The 19,940-nt window shown below is 35.3% G+C and overlaps 1 protein-coding gene across 1 annotated transcript in view; it reads right to left on the bottom strand.

The window, feature by feature from the left end:
* The window catches only part of MTR (5-methyltetrahydrofolate-homocysteine methyltransferase), a 130,556-nt gene that overhangs the window by 67,216 nt on the left and 43,400 nt on the right, over positions 1–19,940 (bottom strand). The window contains 6 exon segments of the mRNA XM_074262491.1: positions 2,178–2,318; positions 7,018–7,130; positions 11,602–11,681; positions 12,924–12,991; positions 14,333–14,394; positions 16,097–16,197. Of these exon segments, the coding sequence (XP_074118592.1) occupies positions 2,178–2,318; positions 7,018–7,130; positions 11,602–11,681; positions 12,924–12,991; positions 14,333–14,394; positions 16,097–16,197 (565 nt within the window).

Raw genomic sequence — 19,940 nt, 5'->3', positions numbered from 1 at the left:
TGAGGACACACCCCTTAGGCAACATAGTAGGTTTCCAATCCCAGAAGTTCACCACATTAGTGCTGGACATTTAATCATCTTCAGCCCACACAGCCCAGAACCCCTGAATTCAATCAGTTCAGCCTCAGTCTCCACAATAGCAACAACTACAGGGGCACATCACTACACCTGGCCATGAATTTCTAAAATGAACACAGAGATAAGTTTGCAAAAAGAGCTCATTGGCAGAAAGGTCCTGTCCTTAAAATTGCAAAATTTTTACTTATAATATTGCAGAAACTGGTGATAGAATTCTCCTGGAGGAAGCAAGATAATAATATAAATGCTAATATTTTACATAACACTTTAAGGTTTGCAAAGTTCTTCACAAGTAATTTCTCATTTGATTCTCAAAACAACCCTGGGAGGTTGTTGCTATTATTTTCTCCATTTTATAAGTGAGGAAACAGAGGTAGATAAAGGTTAAATGATTTGGTCAGGGATGCACAGCTAAAAAGTATCTGAGGCCAGATTTGAATTCAAGTTTTTTTTAATACAAAGTTCAGCATTTTCCACTGAGCCACCTAACTGTCTATATAGCATGCATAAAGTATTCTGCAAATGTTAAACAGTCTGTTGCTGCTGCTAATATTATAAATGGGTATATATTAGAACTTTCTCCTAGGAAATAGTTTGGAATTATTTTTGTATTTAATAAAACCTAATCAAAAATCTGTATTCCCATCTGTAAGGTTATGTCATTAATTCTTTTTTTTTTTTTTTTTTAATTTCTTTCAATTGATTTCTTTTTGAAAGTAAAATGTACTCGGGGCAGCTAAATGGCGCAGTAAATAGAGCACCAGTCCAAGTCAGGAGGACCTGAGTTCAAATCTGGCCTTAAGACACCTAATACTTCCTAGTTGTATGACCCTGGACAAGTCACTTAATCACAATTGCCTCAGCAAAAAAAAAAAAAAGTAAATTGCACTTGCAAAAAATGAAAACCTAATTCAGAACAGCAAACCCAAGAACACTTTTATAGTATTTTTTAACCAAGTGGGAAAGAGCTTAAATTCATTTTAATTTATGGTTTATACAGCACTATTTCTGCTTCTATCTCTGTCTTGGTCTCTCTCATGTATACACACGCACATTCTCTCTCTTTCTCTCTCTGTTACAATGTGTGATAGGATGACAAATTTTGCCAACTAAATGATTATAATCTATCAATTTAAAATACATACATTTGTGTATAAAGATTTAAAGAATATGGTTTCAAATGGAAACATAATTATAAAATGTAAAGTAAAAAATATAAAATATAATATTAAAGTAACAAAACTACACTACAATTCTTATTAAATAATCCATCTTTATATAAAAAGCAGAGATTAATAAATCAATTATATTCCTTAATGAAGAACCCCAATTGAAAGTGGAAGGATGCTATAATTTTGCAAAAAATATATTATAAAGTATAATTTCTACATATGCAAACATGAATGTCATTAATTCTTAAATAACAGTCAGTTAGAGGGGGAAACTTCTGGGAAACCCCTTTTCCTCATCAGTTCATCCAGCTTTAGCAATAACAGAAAATTATGGGTGGTGTGGGGAGAAAATTAGGTCAAACATTATTAATCTTAAATTATGTTTCAATCTGACCAGCTTCATTGATCTTCCTTTCTCCTCAAAGGAACAACTAAGTCCTTTTATATTTATGATGAAAGAGACAGAAGATTAAGTAGCTATACCCTGAATGGCTAAGATTTTCATCTGAGCTGGTGAGGGACCTCATAGATACAGGAGATGCAGAATGAATCCATCACTCATGTCCATTTATGGAAGTTTGGAGAGAAATTTAAGGATTAGAATCCTATTTCAGATATTTCTTAGCTGTGTGATCTACATAAGTCACTTGGCCACTAAGACTCAATTTTCTGATCTATAAAACAAATGAAAATTTCTTTGGAAATAAAAAGAGAAAATATATCCATCATCATCATCATCATCATCATCATCTATCTACCTATTCGCTCATTAAAGAGATTCTAGGCAAGAAATCTCAAAGAAGATATTTGGTCCAAGGCAATATAGTTTAAAAACTCTAGAGAAAGACAAATTCATATGTGACAAAGCTTTCTTGAACAAGCTGAAACAAGGGAGGACCTTAACATTGTGATTGAATTAAGTATCACCTTAGCAATATCAGGTTCAGAAGCAATGAAGTTACAAAATCTGGTCATCGCACTGGGGCCATCCAACATCCCGTCATCCATATTAATATCCAGAATCTGAGCTCCCATCTCCACTTGGGTTTTAGCCACACTCAAAGCTTCCTATAGTAGAAACAAAGAAGATGCATTATGACCCTTGACCCAAAAGCAGCAGAAGAGAACACATTTATTTCTCTCTTATTAGACCATGACTACTTAAGTTAAAAAGTAATAAAAAAAAAAAAAAAAAATTACAATACATGGTACTAACAATATCTTAAAAGTCCGAAAGGACCCTTTGAATCACTTAATCTGTCTTTTTCTCACATTCAAATATAATTTCCATGTTACCAGTATTCTTCTAGTCTCCCAAACTAGAAATATGAATCATTCAATGACCTATTCACCAATCGATAAATTATATGAGCAGATAATTTTCAGATAAAGAAATCATAGCTATCTATAGTCATATGAAGAAGTGCTCCAAAACACTTTTGAAGAGAATTGCAAAGTAAAACAACTCTGAAATACCACCTCACACCTATCAGGTTGGCCAATATGACAAAAAAAAAAAAGAAAAGTGATAAATACTGGCAATGATGTGGAAAAATTAGGTCAGTAATGCACTGTTGGTCGAGTTGTGAACTAATCCAATCATTCTGGAAAGCAATTTACAACTATGACCAAAGGGAAACAAAACTGTCTATTTTTTGACCAATATCACTACTCAGTCTGTATCCCAAAGAGATAATAAAAAAATAAGGAAAAGGACCTACACACGCAAAAATATTTACAACATCCCTTTTTGTGATGGCAGAATATTGAAATATCAAAAAATAAATAAATAAATAAGAGTATCCCCATCAATTAGGGAATGGCTGAATAAGCTGTGACATATGAATGTTAATGAAATGCTATTGTGTGATAAAAATGATAAAAGACAGATTTCAGGAAGAACTTATACAAATTGATGCAAAGCGAAATAAGCAGAACCAGGAAAACCTTGAACAGTGTCAGCAATATCATGTGATAATCAACTATGTTTTAACTCAACTCTTCTTAGCAATATGATGACCTAAGACAAGTACATTTTCCTACTTAATGCAGTATCCTTTAAGTATCCCTAAATCCTGGGTCTTCCCATCAATCTATTTAGCTAGACTAATTTTCTAAAATAGAATTTTCATTATGCCATACCCTATACTCAAGAATCCATGTCTCCTTATTATCTCTCTGGCACATCAGAATCAAACTGTTCTGTTTAGTTTCTGGGCTCATAATAATTAGATCTCATACTAACTGTACCATCTAAATTCGTCATCATTCCCACAAAATTCTAATTCCATCCAACTCAGGTTTATCTTGCCACCATTCTTCACATATATCAAATTTATTCTTCTTTCTGTGCCTTTGCTCATAGAGTTCCCTTTACCTAAGTAAGAACCAGATCCCTTTCAATTATCAAAATCATTCCTGTGTACATTAAGGCTAAATTCACATACCATCTTCTTCATTAAGTCTTTTCCATTTACTATCCACATCTTTTATTAATCTTTTCCTTGCCTGAACTTCTATTGCATTAAAAAGAACACATATTTCTTAAGAAATTTTCAACTATTTTCAACATTTCAATATTTCAAATATTTTAACAAACATTCAACTATTTCTATGAGCTTTCTATATAACTGGACCACATGCTCCTTGAAGCTAAGGACTAGGCTGTAACTCTTTTGAAAGTGAGTGTCACATAGTTGGTACTCACCACATAGTTGTTGACTGATGAATACAGTAACTGTGTGTGTATGTGTATCTCTGTCTATATTAGTCTTCAAGGTATGAAAAAGGAGATTCTATAAAGTATCAGATATTCATGCTCTCATAGCATGGAAATTACAGTAGATTTTTTTCTAACTCCAAGAAGATTAATGCAGAGAAGAAATTAGGATGTGTAAGGAAGAAATAACATCACAAAAATCATCTCAATTATTACAAAGAAAATGGATTCAAAGAATTATAATCCAATGACAACTTTTATTAATATCAGCTGTATCCCACACAGACATGCAAGTAAAAAAATACAATAGCATTGAGTACTAAATAGGATCTCTAGAGTTCATGGAATTACAGATAAAGAAAAAAATTAGTTTGAAAAACAGATCATGAGCTTGGCACAGACGCCTGATAAAGCAGTGATGGAGTTGTTCAATTATCCAGGCATTTGCTGAAGCTCTCTCTCTGCCAAAAGCAGAGCTACTAATAACTTTTTTACTTAATAATAATCCTATCCTTCAATAAAGTGAAGAAATAAACAAGAAGTTATATCTTGGTTCTGATTCTCACTAACAGAGAGAAACTATTTGCTCAAGTAGAAATGATGGATATCTTAGAAGGAAATAATCTCTCTATCCTAGAGTCCGTGGTAGAGAAGAAGCCTGTCTGGCATGCACCCTCCATTTTAGTAATGTACATTTCAAGGAGTTCAGATAAAGAATAGGAGAATACCATGGACTAAAATTCTCCAGTAGACATTACAATAGTCTTGAAGTAGAAAATGTTATTTGCATCTAGAGAGAGCACTGGATTCCGAATGTGGATCAAAGCATAGTATTTTCAATTTTTTGTTATGGTTTGTTTTTCTTTCTCTTAGTTTTTTCCCTTTTGGTCTGATTTTTCTCGTACAACATGACAAACATGGAAATATGTTTAAAAGGATTCCACGTGTACAACTTATATCAAATTGCTTGCTGTCTTGGGGAGAGAGGAGATAAGAGAGAGAAAAAAAAATCTGGAACACCACATCTTACAAAAATGAATGCTGAAAAACTATCTTTAGATGTACTTGGAAAAATAAAATGCTATCAAGAAAAAAAATGTAATTTTCTTGAAAACAAAGGACTATGGCTCATTTTAAATTTGAATACTGAGAACTTAGTAGAATGTTTTATACATAGTAGACAACTGATAAAAAATTGTTGTTTTAAAAAAAGAAATGAAATAAAATAAAATTCTTCAGTGGAAGACAGGGATAAGAAACTCTCAAGAAGAAATTCTGGTCAACCCAAAGAGAAATAATTCTGTGGAAATTTAAAAAAAAAAAAAAAAAAAGGCTTTATCTAAAAAAGACCAGTTGTGGCTATACAGAAAATTCACCAACCAATAATTTTTTTTTTTTAAGGTACACATAACAGATGGGGAAAAAAGCAGATAACAAGGAGGATATGATGCTGAACAGTTCTATAAAAAGTAATAACAGCACTGCTAGAGCTTGGAATAACCTGAGACTATTAAGAAAAGGCAGAGGGTTTGTGGATATACTGAGAAATTGAAAGACCAAAGAAGAGACAACACCATTTCTACATCTAAGTTTTCTTAATGCTCTTTATGTAAGACTCAGTTAAGAACAAAAGGAGAAGAAAAAAAATTTCCTTTTGTGTAAAGGAAGAGTTAAGATATTGCTGCTGTTATTAAGGATAAATATTCTAATGGCTAATATGAATAGCAAAGAAATTTTTGTTCTACTATAAATTGTTAAAATACGTGTCCAAAGAAACATGACTTTCAGACAGGATCTGGACAGATTTGGAAAGAAAATTTTAGCTAGTATAAATGTGAGAACCTGGAACTCTCTTCAAGATGCAGTGATGCCTTGCTTATGGGGAAATGCTTGATGCTATAAAGAATAGAAACTTCTTTTATTTATTGAAACTAGATAAATCTGAGTGGAAATTAACAGTTTCAAGGACACTATGGGGATGATAGAATGCACTGAGAATTTCAGAATTTTCTTAAATGACTTAATTAACTTCACTTGCTTAAAGTTCTAGTAACCCTAATGCCCTTCAGCACTACACAAAGGTAAGACAGGTAAAGATTTTTTCAGAAGCACTTGTTCTTTTATGCTGTTCTTTCTGGCAAATCTTCAAGCACTTTATAAATGCTTGCTAGCCAGTAATAATGCTTCTTATTGTTGACTCACGTGCAACTTTTCCAGGAGGTTTGTTTTGAGTTTTTTGGCAAAAATACTAGAGTGTTTGCCATTTCCTTCTCCAGCTCATTTTACAGATGAGGAAAGTGAGGTAAAAAGAGCTAAGTAACTTGCCCAGTATCACAAAGTATCAACACAGCCAAATCTGAACCCATATACAAGATAAGTCTTCCTGACACCAAGCCAAATGTTCTACCCAGTATACCAGCTAGCTAACATTTATGGAATTGGAGAGATTGAAAGTAAGATCAATTAGGAGGAAATCACAATAATATAGAATTGAATTAATGAGAGGATAAACCAGTAGAGAGACAGAAAAAAAAAAGAATAAGAGCAGCCAACTCAATGTCAAATCTCTTCAGTTTAGATTACATTGTTGAGCTTTCTTTTGACATAATTTTAACCTTAAGAGCATTCTCAACAAAAATAAAAATACAATCAATGAAACCTGAAGCAAGTGTCCAAATAATGAATATCATTCATCTTTCTATCTCTCTTTTCTATATTCCTAAAGGAAAAGGGGAGAAATTCATAATGGAAGGCATTTCTCTATTTTTACCTTCCCCTTTCCAAATCAAAGAAATAAGTGCTTCACATTACTTCACCCCAATTCTTGAATGTGGGTTTTTGGTGAATAGCAAAGGTAATTTCAATTTTTCTCAAGGCTTAATCCATAATCCATTCCCCACTTCAAGTTCAAAAGTGAGCCCAGTTCATCATTTTCTCACATTTATTCAGCAATATAACTAATAATATCAAAGATAGAGGCTGGTTAATTTATATGCTGCCTAGCAAAAGAAACAACATGTATTTCAGTGATCTTATCAAGATGCTCACTTCATAGTTTCCTGCCATGATGAGTTTAGCAAACTTCCTCGATCCCGCAACATTACAGCGTTCACCAATGTTAACAAAGTTGGTGTATGATCCAATCCTGAAAGGCTCTAGTCCTAAAAGGGGAGAAGCAATTTGAAATATTTATGAAAATGTATTCAACATGTGATAGGAGATTTAAAACAAATACATTCACAAGAGAGAAATACCTTTGTTTCTCAGCCCACCAAACTAGAATTTGTTACCTACCTTTGCACAAATGATTCCACATATCTGGAATGCTTCTCTCCACACTTCTGCCTTTTAGGAATCTCTAACTATACCAAGGCTCAGAAACTTCCTACACAAAGCCTCATTAGTGCTATCCCTTTCTAAGAAACTTCTTTCTACTTACCATGCATATATTTTGTACTAACTTATTTAAGTGCATCTTATTGTAAATTAGTAGAATGGAAGTTTTCTGAGGGCTGGAATGTTTTCATTTTTTATCTTTTTATCTCAGAACCTGGCTAAAAGCATTTCATACACAGTACTTCTATCTATTATGGATGTGATAGAACTAGATACAAAAACAGCCCATCTTGCTCATGATTTACAAAAGAAAAAGATGGAATAGGTTGTCTGAGATTTCATTTTTTAATCTGCTTCAGAGTCATTCTGAAAGCAATTAGAAATAATACATGAAGCTGACATTGGAGCCAAAGGGCTTTTTATATATCAACTCTTAAAATAATGGTGCCTAGAGAAGATCACAGCGCACTATGTGGGCTGGTGAAGTGGCTCCCCGGGAAGCAGCCTAAAAGTCACAATGATCTGAGTTTTAAATGCTGCTCTGGGACCTCAGGAAAGCATTTAATCTTTGCCTCGGCTTTCCCATTTATAAAATAGGTATAATAATTGCAGCTACCTCCTTGTATTATAAATATCAAATGAGATCAATGTAAAACACTAATAGTAAACATCATGTAAATCTTAGTTCTTGGGGTATTGGGAACACTATGTTGGTGGCTAGGTGGTATAGCACCTGGTCAGAAGCCATGTAGACTCGAGTTCAAATCCAGCTCGGACCCTTCCTAGCCATCACCCAACCTCTGGTTGTTTCAGTTTCTTCAACTGTAAAATGGGCATAATAACACTTAGCTCCCAGAGCTGTTGTAAGGATCAACTAAGATCATTTTAAAGCACTTAGCACATAGTCTGGCACATGGTGAGCACTATATAAATTTTACATATAAGAAGTCATAGTACTATAGGGGAAGGAAAGCTGACCTTGGTGACAAGCAGAGCTAGCTTCAAGTTCCACCCTCAATACTAGCAATACTAGCTTTGTGACCCTGAGCAAGTAACTTCACTTAGTGACCTAGACAATTATCTAAACATTAAGAATAGAGAAAGTTCTTTTTTTTCTCTTGCATAAGAAAGTTCTTTACCTGGGACTTCCCTATAGTAATGAAATCACACAGGTCCAATTTTTTAAATCATCTAAATTAAATAACAATAATGTTGTTTGTTGTGTTGGTCAGTCATTTCATTTATGTCTGGCTAAACTTTAAGACCCCACTTGGAGTTTTCTTGATCAAGACTCTGGTTTGCCATTTCCTTCTCCAGTCCATTTTATAGATAAAAATATCTTAAGAAAAAAGAATATAGAGATAAGGCAAACAGGGTTAAGTGACTTGGCCAGGATCACACTGCTACTAAGTGTCTGAGGCTGGATCTGAACTTAGGAAAATGAGTCTTCTTGACTTCAGGCATTGCATTGTTATCCATCACACCACCTAGCTATTATACATAAAGGGAAAAATCTAAACAGCTTACTCCCTATTCCATGACCAGCAGAAAGGACAATTTAATTCATGGCCCCAATTAAGACCAGCATTTCATTCTGAGATCCATCAAATGAAATAGACATCAGAGATCACAGTATGATCTCCTAATTAGCCCCCTTAGCTTTTGGGGAATGAAAAGGAACAAAAGATTGATTTAAAGAAACATAGCTCCTCTGCCTCATGGCTGCTAAATGGCAATTCTTCATTTTCTATCAATGGCTCTATTTTGGCTTCTACTAGACTAGCCTCCCATAAAATGACCAGCTGGAATCTCATCTCCACACAAACAAACTTAACTTCTGGTACTCAATGGCTATCAGTCCTGAAGTCAAAAGGCCCAAGTTCAAATCTAGCCTCAGACACCTAACACATCCTAGTCATGTGACCCTGGGCAAGTCACTTAACCCCAACTGCCTTAAGAGAGAAAGAGTGAAAAATAGACATAAAAGTCTTTATGTTAGAAGCTAGTAAATATATGTATATATATTCCTAGGAAGATAGATCTGCTCAAAATTTACTATCATTGATATTCACCTCTTCTTCTCTCTTGCGTGAGAAGGTGCCAAATCACCCCTCTCCACCTATCTCCAATTTCACAGCCATGGGACTGTGGGTTCCCTGATTCAGCCCTCGCTCTGAAAACTACCTCCTAAGGTAGCAGCTTGCCTGGAATTAGGGGAAGAGGAGAAGCAAAGGTCTGAGAGGCAGACTACCCAGGTTATCTTCTATTAAGAGCTTTTGCTTTTGTTTTTAATCTCATCTGACAAAATAAAGGAAGAAACTAACATAGCTCACAAATCAGTGAGATTTTTGAATGATATGTCATTTCTTAATATGGGAGTTTCCCCTGAGCCTTCATTTTCCCATTTATCAAGCTCTTCCTTTGTATCCCCATGTAAGCAGATGGAGGCTGGCCTCAGGGCCTACCCTGAATTCAAGCAACACCTCTGATGCAGCCTAGTTAGGTGACTCAGCAAGTCTCAGCAAGATTTCTCAGTGCTCTGGGCCATTCTCCAAGACACTAAGTTTCAGACAAGAGGCCAACCTGCTTTTTTTTTTTCCCCCTTTTTCTGAGGCTGGGATTAAGTGACTTGCCCAGGGTCTCACAGCTAAGAATGTTAAGTGTCTGAGACCAGATTTGAACTCAGGTTCTCCTGAATTCAGGGTTGGTGCTCTATCCACTGCGCCACCTAGCTGCCCCTAGAGGCCAACCTGCTTTGATAGAATGTGTTGGAATACAGGGGAGAGCTGCTGAAATAACCTGGGAGCCACCTGACAGTGGCTGCTGGAGATCCAACCCAGAAGGGATCTCCTCTTGTGAGAGGACGATACAAGGAGACTGAGGATGTTATGGGTCAGAACTCTTATACTTGAAACAAAAATTCTTACAAAGTGCTAACTCAGTGTAATTGATAATAAAATGGTTATCTAGTATATAGCATGATGGTTAATAGTTCTCTAGTTCAGTGTACTTAGTACTTAATACAGTTCCACAAGATTCACATCTATGATGATGTAATTAAAATAGAGCATATAAAACTGGGACAAACTCAGCCAGAGTCAGAGCCAGAGAGGACAAGCGGACTGGAGGCAGGAGCTCAAGCTCTCTGAGCCAAGGAGAAACATTCATTCCATTTTCATCAGCCTTGTGGTGCCTGGCCTATCCTCCTGCTCCCTCCACTGAGACCAAGGCCGGTCTGAAAGGCTCTCAAGAAAGCTAGCTGGATCCCCGGCAAGGAAACTAGATTGTGAAGGAGATAATAAAGAATTTGGACTTAACACCTGGCTATTCTTATGGCGATTACTGAACTGAACTGAACTAAAATGAAAGCTGCTCCAGAGACCTCCAGAAAACCAACAAGAACACTACAAGAGAGGAAGGGGGAACCTCTTTCTCTGGGCTCCTGACTTAACAAAATCCCAGGTCCAGTCCCCTATCTTTATTCCCCTTTGTGCCAGATCCTACTAGAGGCTACGAAGATGAAGACAATCAATGAAGCAGTCCTTGCTTGCAAAGAATTTCCCTTTTATCAAATGCATCCAAGTAGCAAATTCTAGATTCATTAAAAAATACTTATGTTATTATTACTAACATTACAAAGCTATGCTGATAAGAGTACATGGGGAGCTTTAATAGGCTAGACATAATCACAGAAGGGACTTGAGAAAGCATCTAATCCAACACTCCCACCTTAAAGATATTGAGAGAGGTTAACGCTACATAATCAAAGAGTTGAGCTGGGCCTCAAATACAGACTCTGACCTCAAACCCAGTGCTTTCTCAATAGCCATACTATCTCTACAATCACATCTTATTACTTCTTTCCCCAGAGAATGAGGAAGTGATAAGTTTTAAGAGCCTTGATAGAGTGTGAAACCAAATAACTCAAGTTTGGACCACAAGTTGGAGGCAAGTCTTCAGCATCTGGCCCTAGATAATGTGAAATGCTGGACTTGGGCTGAAAGCTAGTTTTCAAGGAAAATTTATACTGTGGAAATCCAGCCACCAAGTGAAACCTAGTTAATGTCTGGCAAGGTTTTTCAATCCATCATTTAGATATGTCTCTTAAGTGATCTTCATGTCCCATCCAAAGGTAAATGACTGCCAACTAGAAACTGCTGTTTTAAAAGGATGAGGTTTTTTTTTTTTTTTAGCTCCATGAACAATCCCATTGAACACATGATGACATCAATGACACCAGGAACAAAATGAATACAGACAAATCAATGAAATTACAAAGATCACTTAAAGACTCACCTGACAGCAACATATACCCATCAAAAACAGATGCAGGGGGAACTCTAGGTTTGCAATTTTTCACAGCTTCTGCAATTTCCCTGAGTTGAAAAACAAAACAAAAACACTAGACCTGTCAACTTAAAATAAACTTAATTTTAGTTATAAAATTTAATCTACTTAATTCAATTGTGCAATTGAGAATATGCCCAATTCTAAATCTTCAGCAGTAATCTTACCTTTTAATTTGCTCAGTAAAGCAGAAAATCATTCATAAATCTTTTATATATTTAAACATAAATGTTATAAATAACTTTTATCCACATGGCCACAATGTGATGGACACCCACTATATATGTGACTGAATTTCCAATCTAAACATATATAAGAGATCATCCAATTGACAACAGACTATTCCTAGTTTGAGAAAAATTACCAGACTGGGCACAACACTAATCCTACTGCTGAGAATCTGACTCCCTAAAAGTTCAACATGGATGGTTTATACAATGTGCTAGAAATGTTCCTTTTCTCCTGACATTGCATGAACTTGTAATAAAAGCTATGAATTGATTAACCCTAGCTAGTATGACTCCATCAAATTTTCCAGGAATAATAGTCATTTCCTACTCAAAGTCTTACCACTGCATTCTCAGGTATATATGATACAAAACTAAAACACATATAAAGAACAGATGGAAACCAAAATGAAATAATTTATAATTCAAATAATGGGATATATATGGGATATGTGTATATATGTGTTTGTCTGCAGTCAAATCTGTGCTAACTAAAGAAAAATGATTGACGAGTTTGAAAAATGCAATTTCTTAATAATCTTACCCAAGATCCAAAAGAAAAAGGAAAATAATTTGAGCATTTATTATATGAGGATATATATTTAGATGAATTGGCTAGCTCAAGACTACCAGCCTATCCAATAGACAAGCTAGACAAATAAGAGTGTCCCATTCAGCCTATTATACTGTAAAAGAAATTGGACTTGAGAATCAGAAGCCCTGTATTCATGATACAGCTCTATTCCTTTACTGGCCATGTAATCCTGGACAAGTCACTTAATCTCTGTAAACCCCAATTTCTTTTTTTATAAAATAATAATATCTTCCCTATCAATTTCACTGGACTATTGTGAGGTAAGAACTTAAGGGCCTATGAAACACTTTGTGCATACAAGCTTACTAAAATGTTTCTGAAAAATCTGGTTATCTTTTGTAGTCCAGATCTTGCCCCCCTTTTTCTTCTATGAAATTAAAGTGCTTCCTCCATAAAACATGACTTTTTCCTCTTTGGGAGATGAACCCCAGCACTGTGTGTCACCTTACCTGATATGATCCGGTGTAGTACCACAACAACCACCTACAACATTGACCAAACCATCCAATGCAAATTTCTGTAAACAGAGATAAAAGATTGTAAAGTTTGAATTCCAGAATTCCCCCAACAATTTAATGTTTCAAAAAAAAGAACTCCACTTATGGATTTCTAGGCAGAATAATGTAAAGAGGATTTAAAGAACTGTTGAATTATTTAACTGTAGGAGTAAATGCTAACATCTATCCTTCCCATCTGATTTTGAAAGAGTAGGAGAGCCAGGGTTATTTGAAATCTGCTGCAATATTCCTTTAAAAAAAAAAATTGTAGCAAGAAATTATCCCATCAGTCTATTCTGAAAATTTGTTTTACCTACAATGAGTACACTTAGACAGAATAAAGAACTCCTTAAGTAAAAACCATTTCTAAGTTCGCCAGGAAATCTCATTTAAATTCCAGACATTGCAAATGAATTGCAAATATTTTACCCTAATATCCTTGTCTGGGATGCCTTTTTCATCTGAAGTTAAAAGGCAAAAGACCGAAGTGCAGGGAAATATACATTCTCTTAATTATCTATTTAATAGGTTTGTCCTTTAAGAAATGAGTTTAAGCATTAGTCTGACTCATTAACACTTCCTAATCCAAGTTTTCTATTTGTTTGTTTTTTTTAGCAAAGCTGTTGTTTTTATTAACGCCTCTCCCCAAGCAAAGACGAACAAATTTTCAGCTTGGCATTTTGGATTGAAATCTCGCTTCTGATTCTAAGAGACCTGCACTCAAATTCCACTATCTCTGACACATATTGGCAGCAAGCCCCTGGCAAACCATATAACTTCTCAGTACATCCCCATAGCCACATTTGCTCCTACTAAAATCTTTTAATGTAAGTATCCAATCATCAATCACAGAGCACGCCTTGGAATAAGAAAGATCAATCAATCAATCCACATTTTATTAAGCACCCTCTACATCCCATACTTAGTGCTAAAGGCTGGGGATATAAAGGGAAGCAAAAAGCAGCCTCTGCCCTCAAGGAGCTCAGCCTGAGATCTGGGTGACTAGCACCCCTATGCAACACTCAAATACTTCCATTTGTAATGGCTTTCTTTTGTCTATTTCCAGTGCTAAGCCAAGGGTCCCGTGTGTAGAAGTTGCTTGATAAATACTGGTTCAAATAGAAAAAAATATATATATATTTCCATTGAAAGGGGCCTAGTACAGTCCTTAAACTTAGGAAAAAGTTTCTGTCTCTATATCTGCCACTAAGTAGCTATGAACAGGCCAGGGAACTTCTCTGGACTTCAGTTTCTTCAACTGCAAATGAGAAAATTAGATTAGATAGATGCTCCATAAGATCCTTTTCAACTTTAACAGTCAATGGATCCTAAGAACCAAAAGGTGAGAAAAAAATTCAGACCTTTATATGCATTGCAGTCATTTCAGGTGTTTCATCATACTCGCCAAAGGTATTGGGAAGACCTAGAAAAACATTTTCAAATTAAATATTATTATATACTCAACAAAACTAAAATATATTCCCTAAAGAGGTATTTGATCAAAAGAAAGGTTCCATCTGTATCAAAACATCTATAGCAACTTTTTGTAGTAGAAAAGCACTGGAAAAAAATCAGATTCCCATTGACTGCAGAATAATAGTTAGCCAAAGCATACGGTGCATGAATGTTACTATGCAATAAGAAACAATGAATATGATAAATACGGAGAAGAATATTCTTATCCTATTAGATATGATCATAAAAAGCATATGTACTGATAAAGTAAAACCAATAAAATAATGTCCACAAAGACTATTACAATGGAAATAAAAATAAAATAACTAAAACAAATGCTATAAAAGTGACCAAGTTTGATTCTAAAGAAGAGATATGAGAAGGCATCTCTTTCCTTTCTTTGAAGAGCTGGGGAAGACTATGTATGGAACACTACACATACTGTTTTTCTCTTTATCAATCCTTGATATAGGAGAAGCCTATCTGAAAGATGTTGGGGATAGGATATATTGGGAAATTAAGTGATATAAAAACAAAATACATCAATTTTTTTTTTCCTGAAACTACACATAAGTACTGTACACATGACCACTCTAAATGAGCAAAAAATTTTAAATGTCTTCCTGACTGCAATAGTTATTACTAAGAGGAGTAGGGGAGTGGTGTTTAATACATACATATAAAAATATGTCATTAGCATTAAAAAATTACCAAAAAAAGAAGAGAAAGAGGAAGGAAGGAAAGAAAAAGGAAAGGGAAGAAAGGAGAAAGGGATAGAGGAAAAAGAAATAAAAGTTCTAGTTAAAGCTAAAAAAAAAAAAAAAAAAATTCTCCTTTTCTCCCCATCGCTGGAAATTATTCTTTCAAAATGACAGCTTTATTGTTTCACATCTGCTTAGGAGGGGGGGAAAAAAAGCATTATCTCTGCTTTGAACTAATGAGCATCTGCTCTATTGGAAATAAATAAAAACTCATTAGTTTTATTTTAATTAAATCTTTCCAAGCACAAATTTGGCCTCCAACTACCTGATTCTAGGTGTCATTTATTATTCTCTTATGCAAACTTTGAGTTCTCTTATTTCCAGTAAAAAATAAATTTAAAACTGCAAAATTTTTAACAAGATGTAAGGACCTGGTTGGCCTCAGAAACTTCATTAAAAAAAAAAAAAGGTCATCATGAAGAATTTCCTACAAAATGAGAGAGTTGGATTGTGTGACTTTCCAATTCTTTCCTTCCTGAGTCTACAAAATAAACTTGTGCCCAAGGACTATCTATTAGCCAATTCTGAATTATTTGGGAGCTGGGTACATACTAACAAGTTATGGTAAACTCCAAAAAACACGAGAAATAAACATATCATTTTGTTTTTTCATAAAAGGAAAAAAAAGGAGAGAAAAACAACACACTGAAGGTTAAAAGAGTGACTTCTCTATTGAAGTTTGTTTTTGGAAGTCATGCCCAAGCCAGTGTCCAGATGATTTTCTACGTTTCTTCAACATAAAGACAGCCAATGGCATGAGCCTCTTAAAGGGCATAACTAGACCAGACCCTGCAAATGATAACATTTCTAATCTCAAAACCAGATCAGCCCCTCTGCATCTTGGTCTCTCATTAACTATATGTATGCACAAATACCCATTAAAACACACACACACACACACACACACACCTGCATTGGGATAACAGAGGACATATGCTGTTGTACACTTGCCAATTGTTTCAATGAAAGGTCTCATTTCCAGGGCTCCTAAAGCACAGTTCAATCCAAGGCTGGCAGAAAACAAAATAAGAGATTATAGGTTTGCATTTCACACCAGAACAACACGTATATCTTCAATGTAGGTCTTGTCAGATTCCTCCCTTATTTAAAATCTTTGTTGGTCCTGTACCACTCATGGAAAACAGTCAATAACCCTTGCCTAGAATTCAAGACCCTCCACCACCTGCCTCCAAACTACCTTTCCAGTCTTAAATAACACTCTCAGCATTTATTAAATGTTTACATAGATGAAGAAATATACCTGCCCTAGGGAAGTCAAGATGTAGATAAGACACAGCCTCTGCCCTCAAGGAGCTTATAATCTCCTAAGGGATAAAATGCAAATACAAATATTATATGCCATTGAATATTATGATAAAGAGGAGTGGTATCAAATTCAAATAAAAATGGGGGCCCAATAAACTATACATAAAGATTGTGAGAACACACTGATTTAGAAAATCACATATTAACATTATCTATGTTTTTTATTATTAATTTTTAATTAATTATTAATTTTTAATTAATTATTTCCTAATGTCATTTTAATCTGTTTTGATTAGTCCCATGTTTGACATCTCCATTTAAGAAAACTCCTTTTACAAAGAGCCCAAGAGAAACCCAATAAAATGTAAGATCAGCTTTATTTTCCACTATATTACCACTAGAGTGGGTACTTCCTGAAAGCTTGCTGAGTGACTAACTAGAAAGACTGGCACTTGAGTTGGGCTTTAATGATTGAACAAACATTCATAAGCATATAAACACATTCTAGAAAAAGGTATCAGCCTAAACTAAAACAGTAAAGTGAGAGCACAGCATGTACTATTTGGCTAGAACAAATAGTGTGTGGAGGTACAAAAGAAAGGTTGGATGGTTCTGAAGTACAGAAAATACAGCAGCTGAGCACAGAAAATAGAGGATGCCATATTGTGAAGGGTCTTAAATGTCAGGACTCTGAATTGAATATTATTATGATGGCAAATTGGAAACCACTGAAGACTTCCGAGCAGAGAAGTTATATCTATATCTTGGGATAGGAAAGATGATCAGTGAGTGATATAAAAGACAGATATGGAGCAAATAAAACTAAAGACCAAAATGAGGGAGTCAACAATACAGGAGGCAAATTGGTACCATGGGCTAACTAACCCAGGGATTCAAGTAGCCTCTAGATGCTGGTGATTAGTTATCATATTTCCCCAGCTGTCCTGGGAACAAAGGAAGGCTCACTTTTAGATATCTTTCAGTTTTGCCCAAGCAAATATAAGCTTTATCTCAGATTCCTCATTTCTATTCATATACTCCATCTTCTCATTCAATTTGGGTTACTCTGTTCCCTAATCCTGCCCTGCTCTCTCCTTAGGAAAAAGTTTCTGTCTCTATATCTGCCACTAAGTAGCTATGAACAGGCCAGGGAACTTCTCTGGACTTGTTTCTTCAACTGCAAATGAGAAAATTAGATTAGATAGATGCTCCATAAGATCCTTTTCAACTTTAATAGTCAACTCTCCAAAACATTCACCATATTTTAGTTTATATCACACTTATTTATGTACATCTCCCTGCTGGATTGTCAATTCATCAGGAACAAACACTGGCGGTCTCATTTTATCTTCTTCCTTCAAAACTAAATATTCATGATCAGTAATAATGATGAAGAAGTAGCAAAGTACACAAGGAAGATCTTAATTCAAGTTATTCTTTCATTAAAAAAGAAAGTTTTCGTAAACTTGGAATCTGGAAATATCTGGGTTTGAATCTCAGCTCAGATGCTTATTATCTGTAGGAGAATTCCCTTAATCTTTCAGCCTCAGTTTTTTCAGCTATAAGACAAAGAGTAGTATGTTGAATTGTTTCTTTTCGTCTTTCTTTTCCAACCTTCCTTCCAAGGGTCAAGTTTAGCTTGATGGGGAGTAAAGGAAGAAAGAGACATTCAGAAAAGCATACTTTGCTTCCCTCTCATCCAGACTCTTAGGATCTGTGCTGTCTTCTCCCGTTAGAATATAAGCTCTCTGAGGGGAGGGGCTGTCCTGTATCCTTAGCATTTAGCTATGTCACTGCCTGATATAAAGTGCTTAATAAATCTATCAATAAAAATGTTTTTTATATATATATATATATATATTTTTTTTTTTTTAAATGGAGAGAGGGACAGTAATTTTGAATAGGATACAACACATTACCAGTCAAGTATGGCTTAAGTGAAGCAACATCAATGATGTCATCAGATATGTGAAATGAAGTATAAACTAAGAATAACTGACACACAGTCTCACACTCCCACTCTATTACAACAGAACCAGAAGAAGCCCCCAAGGAACGGAAGGGGGAGGGTGAACCATTCATTCACTGTTGTTCCTTGTTATTTGTCCTGTGTTCTAGAAAAGGACTGTGACATCAGGAAGGTGATGTCATGACTTGCAAGTGAAATGGATTTAAATGAGGCAAGGATGTGCAAAGTTGAGGAATTGAAAAATGATACGATCAAAAATCCTACAGAATGAGACAGGGAAGATGGGTTGTGATTTGGAGCCTGGGTGAAAATATCCACAGCAAAGAAATCAGATCCATCCATGTTCTGAAATGTCTATCAGAAAAATGCCTTTGGAAAGGGAGACAGAATCAGAAAAATTCAGCACAGATTTCCATGGTCCCTTAAAAAAAAAAAAAAAAAAAATCACATCCCTTAACCAGTCAACCAACCTAGTAGAGAATCCCATACAAAAAGAAAGCCTGAAATGACTCAAGGAATGACTAAAAGAAAACAGAAAATAATAGGCAGCATTTACCTAAAGGTTTGCATAAAACTCATTACATGTTAATTTCATTTGATACTCATCAGAAATCTAATAAGAAAGTAAATGCTAAAGACAAATAAGGTCCCAATTAAGGGAATCTTTACTTACTTACATACTAAGTATCTGAGACAGAATATGAACTCAGGCCATCCTGACTCCAAATGCACTTATCTACTGAGCCATTTAGTTATCTGAGAGTGTGCTAGAGAAGTGAGTCCCTCTTGCTGACTATGTTAGTCAACTAGTCAATAAACATTTATTAAAGACCTGCTATGTGCTTGCCACTGAGCCAAGCACAAAGGATATAAAGAAAAGCAAAAATCAGTCAACTCTCAATTCTAATACAGGAGACAACAAACAAGTATGTAAAGACAAGCTATACAGCAGATAAGTAGGAAGTAATTAAGAGAAGGAAGGCACTACAATTTTAAGGGGAGTTGGCTGGGAAAGGTTTCTTCTCAAAGATGGGATTTCAGTTGGAATTTGAAGGATGCCAGAAGAGGAGTAGCATTCTGGGCATAGGGGACAGGCAGAAAATTCCTGGAGCAGAGGGATGGGAGTGTCTTGTTTATGGAAGAACTAGGATGCCTGGACCACTGAATCAAAGTGTACATGGAGAAGAAAAAAATGTATGCAGACTGCAAAGGCAGAAGCAGCCTGGGGGATGAAGAGCTTTGAACATCAAAAAGAAAAATTTATATTTGATCCTGGAACCAATAGGAAGTCACTGGAGATTACTAAGGGGGAGAAGGTCATGGATGGACCTCTGCTTTAGGAGAATCATTTTGGCTGCTGAATGGGAATGATATTTAAGGCAGGCAGATCTATCAGTAGTTTATTGCAAAAGTCCAGGTGGGAGGCAAGAAGGTCCTACACTAGGAGGCACAGTGTGACAGTGTTACCTGTAAAAACTGATCTTCCTGGGCCTACATATACTATCTTAAAAAAGCAGC

The sequence above is a fragment of the Sminthopsis crassicaudata genome, chromosome 4, assembly GCF_048593235.1.
Source record: "Sminthopsis crassicaudata isolate SCR6 chromosome 4, ASM4859323v1, whole genome shotgun sequence".
In the NCBI taxonomy this organism is placed as follows: Eukaryota; Metazoa; Chordata; class Mammalia; order Dasyuromorphia; family Dasyuridae; genus Sminthopsis; species Sminthopsis crassicaudata.
The sequence above is the reverse complement of the archived record's forward strand: the minus strand, read 5'-3'. Positions and strand labels throughout refer to the sequence as shown.